Genomic DNA, 17,630 nt, shown 5'->3' on the forward strand with positions numbered 1-17,630 from the left:
TCACAACTCCTCCCGCGATGAAGAGAGTGTACATTTTAATCTACATAACACAGCTGATGGAAACGCGCACAGACATTTCCGTAGCCGAATTTTCATGAATGCGCTTAAACTGTGTGAATGCGTTGGGTGGACAACCAGCTGATATCTCCTGTTGAAGGTTTACACTGCTGGAAGTCGAAACCAAACTTGTTAATTGGCTAATACAGATGTCAGTCGAACCCATCAAGCATTATACAAATAAAAAAAATAGCAATGCCAGTTCTGAAAGAATATTTAGTTTGGTGCGAAATATTGTTACAGAAAACAGAATGGTATTGGACAACAGTACTGTTTGTTCTTTACTGTCATGTAAACTCTACTACATGACAAAAACTCTGCTACACTGGTCAAGCTCAGCAATACACTCCCTCACAGAAGGGGTTGAGGAATGCAAAGCTGCACCTTGTGTCTACAACACGTCCCACGTCATTCCTCACCAAGAGGAATGACAAGGTAGTCTCTCTTCTCTCCCCTGTGCACTCTCTCACTCACCCACTCTCTCTCACCCATTGGTAATAAACTTCTAAGTGCTGAATTTGTATGCCCTTATGTGTTTTCATTTATACAATGCAGGGGGTGCTCACAGCATTTTCACCTTCAACCAAGTATCTGACTGACCACCTCATTGTAGTCACAACAGGAATTAATTAACCCAATCCTTGTTGATATGTTAAAACAAGTGGTTGCCCAGTGGTGATTCTAAGGTTCACTGTGCACCCTTATCTAAATGTAAGGGGTAAGGCTAGGGGGAAGGCGCAGGGCGGGGAGACGGAAAATTTCCCTTATTTTCAACGCCCGGTGTTGACAGGTATGAAAATATGTCAACTTGCCGAACCTGTCATGTGCATGTCGTATGCATGTGCATGGGGGTTGTCCGATCACCGATATAAGCTGCTCTTTTTAATAAACGGGTTTATCAATTAAGGTGACTCCAGTAATGACACGATAGACGGATAATTTAAGTTCTTCATTTGTCTACAGGACGGCAAACCTCACCTGGCAAAACACTTAAACAAGGTAGGATGTCTAGTAATGCTAAGACCGATTTGTAGACATTAATTGATATTTCAATTGTAACAAATTTAATTTTCGACCGAGTTGGACAGAGTTTAGGCTACATATGTTTATTAGGTTTCTCGTCACCCAAAGAAGGGAAGATCAAATACGACAAGGGTATGACGTTCCATAGAGCTACGATAGTAAAAACAAGTAGGCTACCTGTTTTTTAAGTTGGGCAGCCGTGGTCTAAAGGTTAGCGAACCGGGCTTATGACTGGAAGGTTGCTGGTTCGATTCACAGGCCCAACACCCACGGCTGTGTGCCCTTGAGCAAGGAACTTAACTCTAACGCTCCCCAAGCGCAGAGGAATGGTGCCCACTGCTCTTGCGTCTGTTGTATGTGTTCACTACTGGTGTGCTGGATGGGATAAATGCAGAGACAAGCTCACTGTTCACAGTGCAGTCACGGAGAACTTACATTTAACAAGTTTATTCATATGGGAATATTTTGGTGCATCTGACATTATTTTCTTGTTGGGATTGTAAATCTCTCGGTAAATTAAATAATATAAAAAGTTGCACAGATAGCTTTACGCAAATAACCATCTCAAAGTGTTCTGTCTCTACGTTACTCAGTTTAAAGGAAGTTCTAATCAGTAAAACTCTTTATAAACTCTGATGAAGCAACAGTCATCAGTCGTCGGACTTGACCGTGGTCAGATTCGTTGAGTTTTATTCTGCTAAATTAGCCTTCAAGAACGTATCCTATAACATGTTTTCGTAAATCATCTGTGAGTGTTAACAGGCAAACCATTCTTTTCGATTTAACGGTATTTCCTTCTTTCTACCAAGGCAGTAATGATGATCGCAAATCCGGTCATTGTCGCCGCTGTCCTTCTCCTCGTTCAACCTGGAGCTCTGGCGTTCCAGGTTATATCCCGCACATCACTCACTCACCAACAAATAACGAAGTCAGCTATTCTACAAACGACTGCTGAGGTGTGCAAGGCACGCGCTGAACAACAGGGACAGAACTTCGTGATGGTAAGTTTACTGTCTCACACGGATAGACAATTTCCTTGTCTTGGAATTCAAGAATAATGACCGAGTGATAATCTGACAATTGTACACATGAAATACATCTCGTGGCATTTTTTTGTCTACCAAAGATAATGAGTAGCCTATGTTTCAAAAAATAAATATTTTTAAAAAAAAGTAAAGTTAAAATTTATTTTAAAAAGTACAAATTTAAAAGTACATCTAAAACGTAATTCTTTTGTTTTATTGCCTACAATGTTTATACACTGAGTAGGTCTGCAGTATTTTCCCTTTCGGCTAAGAAAAGGTGAATATATGTGACAAATATAAGTGTTGTGAACGAGCTGTGTCCTGAGTGTAAGTAAGTAGCTACATTAACAAATTAGAACGAGTGTTGGGATCAAGAGAATGAACTGCTTTATCTTTTCACAGCCAGATCCGCTGACCGCAGAATCACTAGCTGCGGCCTGCTCATCTCCACAATCGGCTAACAATTTTCGAAGCGTCATCAACGACGTCGCCAACAGAAACGCATGGGTGGACGGTCGACACGTTTTCGACGAAGAATACCACTTCGACGATGAGAGTTTTTTGCGGGGGCGTGATGTCATTACGAGTGGAGTGGACGTCGTGAAAGCTAACATTGAGCAGCAGAATTTTGAGACAGCGAGAGAAAGACTCGGAGAAACGATGCATACTTTACAGGTGACGCTGGACATGTGAGAGAAGAAGTAAAAGAAATTTTTATGATAAATCATTGTTTCATTGAAAGACCTCTGAGGACCAGTGTGGCCCTTTGTGCTTGTCTGCCTAGACTAATGAATAATGAATACAAATGAAAAGCATTGTGATATTCACGTGATACAACTCTTTTAGTCTTTTAGTAACTAACATTACAGTACAATATCTTCACAGGACTTCTACAGTCACAGTAACTGGATAGAGTTGGGAAACCGGTCTCCATATACTACCCTTATAAGACCAAACCTCCCAATTAACAACATTGCAGGTATAAGACACAACAAATTGTCCATATATGTATGTATGTGTGTGTGTGTCTGTGCAAATGAAAATGTAAAACATTCACAATGTCTCATCCAGACAGGAACACCGCAACATGTAGGAGCTGTGTTGGTGATAACTGTGACAACAATATCCTAGATAACATCATCACTGAGAAGAAGTTGACCTCAGGATACTTCAGCCTCACTTCACGTTCCAAACCTGATGGTATGCAGTTGTCTATTGAATCCCCATTCCTGAGATGAAAAACATGCAGTCACACTTAAATGTCTTCTGTTGATGACACCATGACAGGATAAGACAGACAAAACATAGGATTTCACGACACACCATAATAGCCAGAAATAAAATTTTCCTTTCGTGTCAATTTTGCCTTGCCGTATTTTGCAAATGAGATCTCATTTACGGACGTGCCAGTCATGCCTCTCACATCAGCCATATGAAAGCTGGACTGAACCCTTATTACTGAATATTTCACTGTTTTGAGAAAACCCAGAATAGTCAACCATATTCATTCGTTTATCTTGATGACCACAGGAAAGTGTAGTCATGGAGGGGCAGCAGATCTTACGAGTAGAACTGAGCCCACTGGAGGGATCAACAAAGATGGTTTTGGCTCTGAGCACGGGAGCTTGCACCTCCAGGCTGCAAATGCAGCCATATCCGCCACCAGTGAACTGTTAGAGGACATAAGAGCTTCAGCCGGCGACAATGACTTCCTGAGGTAATAGACACAGATGTCTCAGTGTGTGATAGAAAAAGAGAAAGCAGAAGAGATGGATACTGTAAGGACATGTTGGGGTTTGGAACAAAAGGGCAAGGTTTACCAGGCATTTTCCGTTTTGTTGTTCATTCTTGCTCTGCCTTTGCTTGATTGTTGTTTGTGTCTTTCTTTCTTTCTTTCTTTCTTTCTTTCTTTCTTTCTTCTGTCTCAGACTGATGGGTATCTCTCAGACATTTAACGTCCTGTGTGTCGTGATTGACACCTCTGAGAGTATGGCAGATGATATTGCGGAAGTGAGACGTATCACCTCATTCATAATTGACAGCAAGAAAGGCACCGCCGATGAACCCTCTGACTACATCCTGGTCCCGTTCAATGACCCTGGTGAGACATATCACAGCAATTAAAAATCATAGGTTTCATTTCTTTAAAAGTAATTGAAGCAAATCATTTAAATGAAGTAAAGAAACTGAGGGTTGCTGAGGGAACTGAGGTTTGAGGACAGACATAACAGAAAAAACTATAGAAAAAACTATGAAAAACTAGCATTCACTCATATCTGATAAGTGACTCCTCAACAGAGATTAACATTTTATTTTCTGTGACTTTTCTCCTTTAAATCTTCCAGAATGTTCTCTGGAACCTTTTGTAAAGAAAAAAAAGAAAAAGACAGGAAGAAAGAAAGAAAGAAAGAAAGAAAGAAAGAAAGAAAGAAAGAGAAAAAAAGAAAGAAAGAAAGACACAAATGAGATTGATCTAAAGACTCACAACACACTTTTGTGAAAACACCTTGTTTGTCTCTTACTTACTATTCTAGAATTTGGGCCACTAACAAGGACCACAGATGCCGAAGAGTTCAAAAGACTAATAAATGCAATTTCCCCTGCTGGAGGAGGCACAGATAATGCTGAGATGAGCCTGTCTGGGCTTTGGGTATAATTTATACATTTATACATCCAATACATTTATCCAAAGCAACCTCCAAGACAGATGCAGAGCGACTTCCAAGACAGATTCAATTTACCGTTACACTATTAAAAAAAGTATTTACAAACTTTAGAGGCAGTGACAAATGATGTACAAAAACATACTGTCTTATTGGCATGAGCATGAAGTTGAATCCCATAAGATATAGTTTCCACGTGGCCATTCTGGATGTTTAGGAGTATTCAAGAATGGACATAAGAAATCAGTGTAAAGCACAGATAAATTACAAAATAATGAATACTTATTTCCAGCTAGCAGTGACGCCAGATACTTTCATGTTGCAGTACTACAATGTTTGTAGAGTATTACCGAAAATTCAAATGTCTGTATGTGTACTGCTGTATGGATGTGCACTGTCTGTGTGTACTGTCTGTGTAAAGTCCATTTAGAGCCACAAACCAGAACAGTCATTTGATAGTTCACTCTCCTGTTTGCAGCTTTTTAAAGTTACTACTGCGTTAGCCAGTCTGTATATATATCCAGAGGGCATATGAAAAGCGGGTATGCACTTAACCTAAATCTGCCTCTGTGACATTGTTTTAATTGTTCCAAATTTTACCACAGTTGAAAAGCAGATTTATGTCACATACTCAAAAGTGTTTGGGAATGAGTCTCCAGAGACACAAAAAAATGTGGTCAAACCAGAGATTTTGCACCTGCTCATAGGAAACCTTTCAGACTGAGGACAGTCAGCATATTTCCTCTTCATTCCTCCGCCACCAGCACATATTTAATCTCTTATCTTAATTCTCTTTGTCCCTCTCAGCTGGCGCTGGCAGGAGCCCCACCCAGGTCTGAAATATTTCTTTTCACCGATGCTGAACCGAAAGACGCTGAACTGAAAAGCACAGTGTTGGCACTTATTGAAAGCACAAAATCAACAGTGAGTATTCAAGTAACTGCCTCACCCATGGTCTCACAACAGGGTCCTGACAAAGAGTTCGATCAAAATGATCTGTAGTCATGTTATGTGCTCTGTCTCACATGGTGTCTCTCTAATACAGCCACACAGTCTATCAGAGGATAACCATGAATTTCTATTACTGTTTTAAACCCAGATGCATCACAGATCCATCACATGAGTTTAATTTTCAAAAGAAATCCATTAGATGGTCCTCCAGGTGAAATATAATTTCCTTTCAGAACTGAAACTGACCTAGGCTGACTTATTCATTTGTCTTTCTCAGTAGCATTGGGAGATAAGACAGGTTCAACTACAAACTCCTTCCACATATTGTTTAAACCACATGTGTGCTTCCATTCATAATGCCCTGGGTCAGCATTCGTAAAGGGTCTCAGAGTCTCTCTCTAGAAATTCCGCTAAAAGCGAGTTTTGTAATGAAATCACTCCTGTCTCGGAGAAAGGTCCATGGGCCATTCATATAGTATTTGAACTATAAAAAGTGGTTAAATTTACTTTCAAGAGTGCCCCCAGTGTCATTTACAACACAAGGTATCCCAGTTTACAAATGCAAGACGCTTTCTGAATAGCGACCCTGGGGCAGATCATTCTACAGGTATTCTAAAGTAACTGATTCATGCCAGGTTTTGTATTACTGTGTGTCTAAGCCGTCAGCCAGCAAGAGAGACCAGTCAGTGTCCTAAGAACGTTTTTTCTTTCTAGCCTTTTTTCCTATATGGTAGTGTGTGTGTGTGTGTGTGTGTGTGTGTGTGTGTAAATATATGTATGTATATATATGTATATGTATATGTGTGTGTGTGTATATATATATATATATATATATGTGTGTGTGTGTGTGTGTGTGTGTGTGTATATATATATATATATATGTATGTGTGTGTGTGTGTGTATGTGTGTGTGTGTGTATATATATATATATATATATATATGTATGTGTGTGTGTGTGTGTGTGTGTGTGTATATATATATATATATATATACACACATGTGCACGCACACACACACATACATATGTACATATACATACATATATATGTGTGTGTGTTTGTGTGTATACATATATTTTTTTTTCTTTTGAAATAATGGCAGTTATGCGAATATACTGAAATTTTCATAACTGCTGGAAGAAGCAAGCGTCAGAGGACATTTTCCTCAGTAATCCAGCGTTAGCATGAAGGTGTACAATTCCTGTAAATTAAGGTAAATTAAGCTGAAAATTTGCTCGATCACGTCCAAACTGTCGAATTCTTGACAGAAAGATCACAAATCTTGGAAATATATAATGCATCATCACAACATCTGGTCCAGGGGTGGGCAAATCCGGTCCTGGAGGGCCATGGTCCTGCTGTTTTTCTTGTCGACCAACTAAATACAGTCTCTGATTGGATGAAGAGCATGCACACCTGTTTTCAAAGTGAAAATAAACAGGTAGCTAAGAGGTGAAAACAAAAACCTGCAGGACACCAGCCCTCCAGGACTGGATTTGCCCACCCCTGATCTGGTCAAAGCGATGGGAAAACTTCAACAATGATTACCTTTTCAAATATCGTAATCTACACCGATGAACATTCCTAAATGTGAATTTGCTCAGTGCTAAAAGCAGGAATGAAATTCTTTGTAAATACTTTGTCTGGTTCTTAAGTGTTGATTTGTCCTAAACTTGCCTTTAGCATAGTTTCTTGGAGTAGCTATGAAGCTTGATTCATACTCTGTGACGTTCATGGTGACTTGCAGTCTGAATGTGATCTCCTTTCAATGGTACAAGCACATTACATGGGAGAGGGAAAGAGTAAGCATACAAGATAACTAGGCCTGGAATTCAGAAACACTCTGTAATGATACATTCAACTGTTGTATTTCATCTCATTGTGCAGGTGAATTTTCTGCTAACCAACGCTCGCTCTACACGACGCCGTCTGTCCAACCCCTTGAATCAGATTTATCAGGACCTTGCTGACGCTTCAGGTGGGCAGGCCATTGAGGTTACCAAGGATACGCTGTCTCAGGCCACCAGCATTATTGAGGACACTTCCAGCTCAGCACTGGTAATGACGTGTCACCATGGTTTCGTTTTACTTAACCGTAACCATGTAACTAGCCATAAAAGTTGTAGATTACCACTACAAAATAGAGGCCTATTAGAGTGAGACAAAATGAACCATTCACTGCCTATAGTAACCAGCTTGCTTTTCGCTTGTGAAATGACTCATACTTTTACTAACACTAAGGAGAATCATTTCTGGTAAATGATCACTGGAAATGGTTTTTGGCTTCAGGAGAAGGTACAATCTTAAAAGTGTGCTTTTGCTAAATGGGTAATTGCTTTACGTAAGGACGAAATAGTGTAAATGTGCATCTTCTCTGAGAAATCTATGTGTTTGACAAGTAATTATTAGTACAATTATTTATCTGTGCTAACAGGTCACACTGTTTTTTGCTGTGCGGAGCCCACCAAAGGCAGAAAACTTCTCCGTGCTTGTAGATTCGTCGGTTACAAACCTGACTATCTACATCACGGGCATCTCACCAACTTTCACTATCACAAGCCCTTCAGGTAGATATGCTGGAGATGTAAATTATGTAAATAAACCCTCCAGAACATTGTGTGTCAAGTTAAAAGAAAGTAATTACTTACGTTACCAATGATGACTGTCTGATTAGACTTGAGTCCGTATATTTGGATGAATCATAGATGACAACGATAACCCTTACTATCTAACCATTACAGGACTGTCCCAGTCTAGTACTGAGGCAACTGGAACCCTAGGAACAATTCAGACTGTGGGGAATTTCCATACAATGAGACCAAACAACAAGAATCCAACAGGACTGTGGCAAATCAGTGTCAATTCTACTCAACCATACAGCGTGAAAGTCATTGGTAAAACAAACAATAAAGTTATGATTGTTTCTTTCCTAACAAAATAAATAAATAAAATACACATGTAAAAACTTTATTCTTATTGTCAGTGTTTGAACTCTTGTTTATTACTTGCTTCCAGGACAGAGCACGATTGACTTCTCTTTTGACGTAGTGGAGGTTTTCCTGGTGCCTCATCGAGGATACACAGTGTTAGCCAGTAGGCCGCAAACCAGTAAGATGGCATTTATCCCTCATTCAGAATTTTTAATTGATTTATAGAATTACTGTTTTACTCATTTACTAAGGTTTTACCTTTTTTCTGTTTCTCACCCTTCCTTCATAGACACTTAAACTAATTGTTATTCTCCCTCCCTCCAGCTGCGGGTGGGAATGTATCAGTGGTGTTGTCAGTAACTGGAGGTGACTCTGTAAAGCTGACAGAGGCGGCTGCTGTTGAGACAATGAGTACAGAAACCATAGTTGGGAGCCTTGAAGAACTGGGTAATGGGGAATACCTAGTGACCTTTGGCACTGCTCCACGTGGCTCCTTTGGTATTCGTGTGACAGGTCAGAGTAACTCCACTGGATCCTCCCAAATTAGCTTCCAGAGATACTCCTCTACCCAAATCAGAACGTCCAACGTGTCAGTTACGGTAAGCATATAAACCATGTGAAAAGCATTAGTATACCTGAAGTACATTTATTAGTGGTGATTTAAAGATTGCAGTTCATGTTCTGCACTCTGAAATAACTTTGCTTCACTGTGTCCCATACTGAATTTTCACTCATCTTATCAGTGACGGCATGTATATAGCCTTAATAGAGTGACTGTAAGCTCATTTAAATCCATCATGTCATGTTCAGGGCATTGTTTACATTTGAATGTTTCCATTTGAGAGAAGAAAGGGAGAGGAACCGGTTTCAGAGTTCTTTACAGTAATAACAATGTTTTGAATGCTCAGCACTTCCCCAGAGTTTTCAACAGATCACCCACACTATTCCACTTTAATGACACAATACTACTGTCTTTTTATTTTCTCTGAATGTTTCCAGGCTATGGCAAATGGAACATGGGCACCTGGAATGACCTTCAGCCTGCCCTTCACTGTTGAAACCAGCCAATCAGGAGGCAGCTTCAGCATCACAGTCAGGAATAACCGTTTGTACGATATGACTTTCCCCAGCTCATTGGTCATTGGTAACGGGGGCAGGGCCAATGGTACAGTAACCCTCACCGCTCCCTCAGACACTCCCTCTGGCACTGATGTCACACTGACCATTGTGGCTACAGATCCTGGTGCCTCAGACTTCAACTATGCTGTACTGCGTCTCTCTGTGGTGGCTGGAGTGGGACCAGCCATGTCCCTGTCTCTGAGCCTCTGGTTCATCATGATTGTCTCCTTTCTAAACCAGATTTTACACCTCTAAAAACAGGGTGCAACATATTTTTGTTATTCGTACTGTTGCGTAACCTTTACAGGTCAGACTGTACAAACACCTGTCTGATGTATTCAAGCGCGAAGAACATAGAAGTTACATGAGACCCGGAGGAGAACTGGATAAATGAGTGATCACATTGCCACTTTTGGACCTTGCTTAGTTAAAAATGCGGAGGAAAAAAAAAGAAAAAGGAACGCCTACTTTCACTGTACTTTTTTGTTGAAATGTTTTAGTTATTTTTTTTTAATTACCACTATGTTGTATCAGCTCTTCTTTGTGTCTTTCTTTAAGAAACTTTTCTCTTCTTGAACCCCATCATCTGTTTCACTGTTTGCATGTCGATGATCCAACATCGGAGCCAGTTTCAGCTTTTCATTTGTCTGTTACAGAAATGAGGAAAAAGGTGCTTGGTTGTTTTGTTTTCACACGACCAAACCCCTGAGACTGTTCCCTAAGAAGCACAACACTTCCTATTATTTGATCAGCTGCAGGCAGTCTTTATGCAGTATACTGTAAAGCTCTTTTGTGTCTCCCTTCTCTGTTTCCCCTCATTGTTTTCAGTTTTTAACCTTACAGCTTATTTATATGAAGTTACATTTTACCTATATATTTATCTTTGAGGTATTATTTTTATTAACGACTGAAAATGATGTATATTTGCCTGAAAAAAAAGGCTAAAACGCTGTCTTATTTCACAATTACATACTGTTTTCAAAAGCAAAAGTTGTGTGGATTTGGAGCAGGGAATACTTCAAAACAATTTAGTCAAGAGGATGACTACAAAAAAAAAAAACCAGTCTCACAGACCCTCTAGTGGTGGCAGTCTTGCATTGCATGTGTGGAACACCTAACCCATTTGTAGATGCACAGTCCAGTAAGAGAATTGTGGCATTTGGCTCAGAGGAGGCAACTCTGAACACTGCTTCTAATGCAGTTCAAACTAAGATTGCTGCTGAATGGATATGACACCCTGAAATATGACATGTTAAGAAGCTGTTCAAGCCTATCTCACACACATATATTGTATGTAAAAAAAAGTATTCACATCCCTTATTCTGTCTGTAAAAAATGTTCTCATCCCTTATTCTGTCTGTAAAAAAGTATTCTCATCCCTTATAATTCTGTCTGTAAAAAAGTATTCACATCCCTTATAATTCTCTGTCTGTAAAAAAGTATTCACATCCCTTATAATTCTCTGTCTGTAAAAAAGTATTCCCATCCCTTATTCTGTCTGTAAAAAAGTATTAACATCCCTTATTCTCTCTCTGTAAAAAAAGTATTCACATCCCGTATTCTGTCTGTAAAAAAATATTCCCATCCCTTACTTTCTGAAGGAAATTGCACTTTTCATTGCCCACAGACATTTACTACTGAGTCACCCTATGGATTTTCTAAGAAAGCCAAGAGAGACAGTTTTAACCCAACTTTATGTCAGAGTGGTGAGCGGACGTTTGCACATCTTTGCAAGAAAAGTTATCCCAGTAACAGTACGTACAGTAAGTGTACTGGTGATGATGAAGTGCCAACTGGGATTTGTTTAGATCAATGGACCAATCAGATCTCTAGTAGACTAACTGTTTATTTAAAGTTGACAATGTTCATCTTACAATATCAAACATTCATTTCATTGGATCTCTTCATGGCAGGGGCAGCTGACTGTTTCATCACAATCACAATGTACGAACGTCAAAGAAAATTTTTAAAAAAGGGAAATAAATACGCATAACATTTGGCTAAAAAGTCCATCTATGGCTGATGTACATCCTTCACACAGTTACAAGGCGGGATACAGCACAAATGACTTTGGTATGGTAAATGATTGATGCTCAATTTAAAATACATTAAAAAGTATACATTCGTAATGTAAGTTCTTCATGTAAAAACTAATAAAAATCACAACTGTGAGAACATTCATGTCATCTTATCATCCAGTAAAGAGGCAAAACTCTCAGCGGGCTCCCAAGTGTTCTTCCATTTTATACCGCTGAATGACAGCAAAAAAAAAAAAAAACATTGATGACTACGCACTCACATCATATTCACAATCAGGATTTGACATCAACATAGGATATAACATTTGTATTAGACTAGATCTAAAGCGAAAACCTCAGTAACGACAAAGGATGTCATTCAGTCATTATCAATAGCACCAGAGGTGTCACCGTCAGTACTAGTTATGAGCATAGATGAATGTGACCGGTGTGAATTTCATCTTACCATGCTGAGCAAGGCATCCACTTCACTCTCACTTCTTTACGACCCTTCAGATAAAAAAAAGGACAAGGCAAAGGTGAGTAAAGCTGGTTGTAACCCAGCCCACAAGCCGTTTAACATGACTTGAGAGAGTACCGCGACGCTGCCACGACCGCTGCGCCCAGGGGAGCAGCTGGGGCTTAGGCGCCTTGCTCAAGGTCACCTCAGCCTAGCGTACCAAGGGAAGGGAGAGCGCTGTTCGTTCACCCCCTCCCCACCCCGCACACGTCTCTCCTGCCGGTCCAGCGGGATCGAAACGGCGACCTTTCGACCCCAGGACCACTTCACTAATCTTTAGGCCCGTACTTCATGACTAGCAATTGTTGGCCAGTTATAAAATAACAGATCTGTTACAGTTTGATTTGTCAATGACCGCCAGACTCATATTACGGGAAGGGTGACATGCTTACGTAATGTAACTGTTACTAGGAGAGTCACGAGTAGCCAACATGCGGTTGGATTCTATTTATTATTGTACGTTTCCAAACGTGTTGATTATTCAACTTACCTTATTCATTCTACTACACAGAATTTTCTCAACTGGGAACAAACCACTGTAGAAATCATGTGTGCAATCTGGGGAAAAAAGAAAACAATAACCATATCAGACACCACAAATATGGCATTATTCGTTATTGCAACAGGAGCAATGATGTGACATTTTTAAGGAAATAAGTTGATCAAATGTTTACTCGAATGTAGTCACGTATTTCTTAACAAAAAAAAGGGAAGATATGCTGTTCATTAAGAATCAAGTGGTATGTAATGTGGCAAAAAAAAAAAGTAAAAAAAGTACAAAATTACCGGTTATCATACGCCTTTTCTTCGTTGATGGACTGTTCTTTGGATTGCTGTTAGAAGGTTCTTCTTCATCACCTCCTTCTGTACCTCCTTCATTATTCTTCATAGCGCCTCCCGTTGCACCTCCACAGCCCAATGGCTCCTTCTCATTTTGGTTCTCCTGACTCCTCTTCTCCTGGTTATCCTCTCTTTGTCCAGAGGAGGGAAGTGCTGCATCTTTTCCTTCGATAATTTGACGTGAAGTAGCATCTGCCACGGGTGCTTCATTCTCTCCTACAGCTATAGCTCCACCCTGAGAGGAATCTTTGACCTCGGAGGTCAAAGGTACGTCGCTCGGAGCGGCCGCGGGCGAATCCTTTGCGTCGACGGCGTCTTGAGACGCGGTTTTACGGGCCGATTCGTTTGACGCGCCTTCTGGAGTTGGGCTAGAACGTACAGCCGCGGTCTCGGCCAAAGGCGTCAGATTTGGGTTCTTTGTCGCAACCCACAACGTTCCTTTAGAAGCCAAAGCCGCCTTCAAGTCGGCGTCGGAAATTCTCTCCACTCTGACCTCCACCTTCGCCTTTAACTCCTTGGGCAAACGGTTAAATGGAAAAGACATCGGTGGGTCGCGCTGGGTGGTTTGTACATGGGTGCTGTTCGAATGGATGCTCTTGTGAAGGTTATAACTACACTTGGTGGGAAACTTCTGTCTACAGTGGTGGCAGCTGTAAAGGCATTTTCTGTTCGCAGGCCTTTTGCCTTTGTGAATGGCCAAAGCCCTAACAGTAGTGAATTCTTCTCCACACACGTTACAAGTGATATGACAGGGGCATCTGTGTTTCTTAAAGTCGAGCCATCCTTTGAAGGTATTCTCACATTCGCTGCATTTGAACAGTCTTTCATCGAGATCAGTCGGCTGGATTTTTGGGGAGGGACACTCTTTCGACGAGCAGCAGACGCAACGTTTGTGACCGCTGATGTGTCGCCTGTTTCGAGGCGTCGGCAAAGGAGCCGTTCTAGCCAGTTTGGCTTTCGGATTCTTTTTTACGAATTTGCTTTTCATCATCCCAGTATCACCTCCTGAACTCTGTCCCATCTCTATCACATCTGAACGAGCGAGAGAGGATGTCTGGGTGTCGACTGCAGGAGCGGTTTTGGGCTGTGGTGAAATTTTGGCCCCGATTCCTGGCTGCAGTAGAAACCCAGTGCTTTCTGCAGGTGTGTGTGTGGCTGTTGCCCTCTTGACTGACTGGTTTCTGTCCGGTGAGCTCACAGCAGTGACGGTCACAGTGTTAAACTGAGGTTTGCTGCCTGTAACATGTGATACAAACATAAAACAGCAAGTGAGAGGCGTCGACTCAGAGGGACTGACGGAACAACGAAAGCGTCACCTGGGCCAGATTTACAAGGGGGCGTGTGTCAAGCCAATAACACGACCGTTATTTTGATTACGAATCGACGTATAAGGCACAAACAAATGGTTCCCTCAGAAAAGAGGACGTGATTTCGAGTGGTGTTGGTAGAACTGATGGAGTAAAGCTCATGAAGTGTTTTTTTTTCTCTCAAGCTAAATGGCTTGTCCATGTTTATCATCACGATTATCTTACCCGCCCTGCCAGTTTGCGGTGAACCTACTCCATGGCTCTCTGTGTTACTCGGCTTCAGATTTCTGTTTCGCCCTGCCACCTTCAAACAAGAGAAATACGATTTATCCAGCCAATCAAAGACCTTCATCAACATTCATGTTACAAACTTAAAGGTTATATCAACAGGCATTTATCTTTAATGCAACTGAATATATGCAGTCAATGGCCTCTGTCTCTCTCTCTCTCTCTCTGATCTTCACCTTAAAAATTCAGGAAACAGCTGTGTTGACAGTTTGTGTGTTCATGTCAAATTCAAAAACATGGCACTCATTACAAACCTCTGCCTCTGAACGTGGCTGGCCAGCCAGGACCTGGGTAGACATCTGCGCCACCTCCGTCTCCTCGCGTTCATTTTTAAGATCATAAGACACCTGGGTCCTAAAAACGGCCTCCGTGCATCGCCGCTGGCACTCCTCCAGCTGTTGCCTCAACACGTCAATTTCGGTCCAGCTGCGGGATATCTCCACGCGCATCTCTTTGAGAACTTTGGCAAAGATATTTACGATCTCTGATGTTGTCTTCACCATGACTGATCCAATGAGAGTTCGGAATTTGGATAATATAGGATCTTCCACCTCCATTGCGCTGGGCTTGGTCGAGGACGAGCGACCTGGAAGAGAAGCTGCCAGAAAGCAATAATTCCTTTCTTTGTCTTATTCAATCCGTAGTTGGTAATAAGATGATACCGTTTCGTAAACCTTTTGCGGTCAAATGTGTGGGTAACTTTAAATCGACCTCACATTATGACATGCTCTGTCAATAAAAAAAATCATCTTTTTAACGAAGATACATCATGTCACATTAGAATTCATGATTCTGGTGTGATGTATCTTCGTAAATTGGACTATTCACGTTTTCAAACAACACCTGGCCATTACCGAGTTGTTGCCTTTCAGGTTAGCTACACGATGTGGTCAGCTAGCTCACTAGCTTGGAGGTTTGCATCGATAAATCGATTGCTGAATTTCGGAAGCTCTTGAGTGCATTTCATGATTGACTTGTTGTATCGTATGGTGAAAATACATTTACAGGTCTCTAAGCAGCATTACAAAAACTGGCTACCTAGACTTAAAAGACTGTGAGTAAGTTAGTTTAATACGTTCAGAAATTAGCCCCCTGAACACAATTTGGGTAGTGGGATGGAGCCATGAGAAATGTATCCAGATGCGTTGACAAACATAAATTCCTCCCGCGTCTATGAATAAAATACTTGCAAGACAGGTTTGCAGCACGCTGAATAAATGCAATAACAGTAATTTACCGGAAAACAAGAACAATTCTTATCTTCGAAACTGGTGCGTGTAATCGGTCGCAGAGGAGAGTTGTGGAATGGGGTTATCTTGAAAATGCACCGGATGGAAACAATTTCAGCCCCCCACAGTTCTTCCGTGGTAGTGGGTTTTTGGAATTAGCAACCAAGAATTTGGGGACGATGCCCCTTTGTCTGCTGAGGGAAGCAACTGAATAAACCTTTTTTACGTTGTGGTTGTGTACTGCTGACCTTTAGTTCATGTGCAGCACCTCTGTAGTTGTTCGTGAACGTGATTAATGTAACTTGGCAACAACTTGTATCATGACCGTTAATCCACTAACCTCTTTTCTAGCGTCTTATTGGGTGGCACAGGCTGTACACCTAAGGCTCTGACAGGCAGAATGAATGTCCTTTGTTCAATAATTCGCCCTGAGTCTCTGAAAATAAAACAAGAATGCCATGGATGCACGGAACGCTATGGAGAGACTAAAGTGCAACTTGAAAGCACTGTTGCAACTTCCGTTTGAAGGTGAGGTACCGTGACACAAGCACGACTTCACCCCCAACTTTTGATCTACGTCACCCCTGTTACAATGCGTGAACTAACATGCACGCGAGGTGAGCCTGCAAGAGCCTCCAGTTACGCTTGCTATCGTCCCTTAATTTGTCAACGTCTTTGCAACGTACAGGTGATGGCTGCTGTTGTCATTCAGGCTCATCTGATGCGTGAAAAACGGTTAGATAATTTAGAAACAACTATAGTGTGTCTACAAAGGAGAATGTCGAAACATATGTTGAAATGCAAGGGACGTTTCCAGTCTTCGGTCCAGAAACAGTTGCCTCACTTATTTTCGTCATGATGGACAATACCATACCATCACCCCATATTTATAATAACAAAAAGGGACCATTTAATGTTTTTTGGTGTGGATCTGTGTACATTTTGGAGGCCACCATCTGATTTCCATTATTAAAATGCAAAGATGTGACTTTTGTGTTACATTGCTCTTACCTTTAGGTACAAAAGACGGCCTACTACATTGCCTCTCATTGTTGCTGCTGGAAACCCAGCGCTCTACACATTTTAGGTTAGAACACACCAGCTATATAGCAAATCACGCCATAATAATTGGGTCACGAGTTAAATCAGGCATCTCAGAGAAGCAGGAAAAGATTCAAAATATGCAGTGTTGTGGATCTCAAGGACCATGACATCAAAACGGTCCTTGTGATCCACTCTTCTCTGCAGCTGAGATTTACAAAGATTAGGGTAAGAGAAAATAAATGAATAAATAAAGCCCTACACCAATAATTCCCAAATCCAGTCCTGAGGACAGAAAAGACAGTATATTTAATATTTTATGGTGGTGCTGGTGCCTGACACTGGCCAGTATATGCAGTTCAGTGAGTACCATGGATTGTAGTGTCCATCTCACTGAAATGTATTTATTGGGAATGAGTAAAATCAGTGGTGAGAAGTGGTGACACTTCTGTTTGATTCTAGCAACAACAATATGTCCAGTCCTCATTACAAACGACTCAGGTTTAAGAAAAGCACATTTCTCTTAAAAAAAAAAAAAAAAAAATTGCGACATGCAATTGCACACTGCTGTTAATGCTGGTCCATTTCATAACAAGGCATATAAAACTAAGAGTGTATGA

General features: G+C 41.0%; 1 protein-coding gene across 1 annotated transcript; it reads left to right on the plus strand.

Annotated features, from left to right (window-relative positions):
* Positions 1 to 1,898: 1,898 nt before the first annotated feature.
* LOC115823770 (von Willebrand factor A domain-containing protein 7-like) lies at positions 1,899 to 10,022 on the plus strand. Its single transcript, XM_030787798.1, has 14 exons — positions 1,899 to 2,081; positions 2,508 to 2,780; positions 2,991 to 3,084; positions 3,177 to 3,305; positions 3,636 to 3,822; positions 4,034 to 4,206; positions 4,640 to 4,755; positions 5,576 to 5,692; positions 7,606 to 7,776; positions 8,153 to 8,285; positions 8,460 to 8,612; positions 8,734 to 8,826; positions 8,973 to 9,247; positions 9,648 to 10,022. Exons 1-14 carry the CDS (start codon positions 1,899 to 1,901, stop codon positions 10,020 to 10,022), a joined length of 2,472 nt encoding a protein of 823 aa, XP_030643658.1.
* Positions 10,023 to 17,630: the final 7,608 nt, after the last annotated feature.

Source organism: Chanos chanos, chromosome 11 (assembly GCF_902362185.1).
Source record: "Chanos chanos chromosome 11, fChaCha1.1, whole genome shotgun sequence".
Classification (NCBI taxonomy): domain Eukaryota; kingdom Metazoa; phylum Chordata; class Actinopteri; order Gonorynchiformes; family Chanidae; genus Chanos; species Chanos chanos.

What these genes read in the sequence shown, in the direction of transcription:
- LOC115823770 (XM_030787798.1), top strand. Translation starts at nt 1,899, where the DNA reads ATGATCGCAAATCCGGTCATTGTCGCCGCTGTCCTTCTCCTCGTTCAA. An exon ending in AAACGATGCATACTTTACAG is followed by an intron (nt 2,781 to 2,990) that starts GTGACGCTGGAC and finishes ATATCTTCACAG; the next exon opens with GACTTCTACAGTCACAGTAA. An exon ending in ATACAGCGTGAAAGTCATTG is followed by an intron (nt 8,613 to 8,733) that starts GTAAAACAAACA and finishes ACTTGCTTCCAG; the next exon opens with GACAGAGCACGATTGACTTC.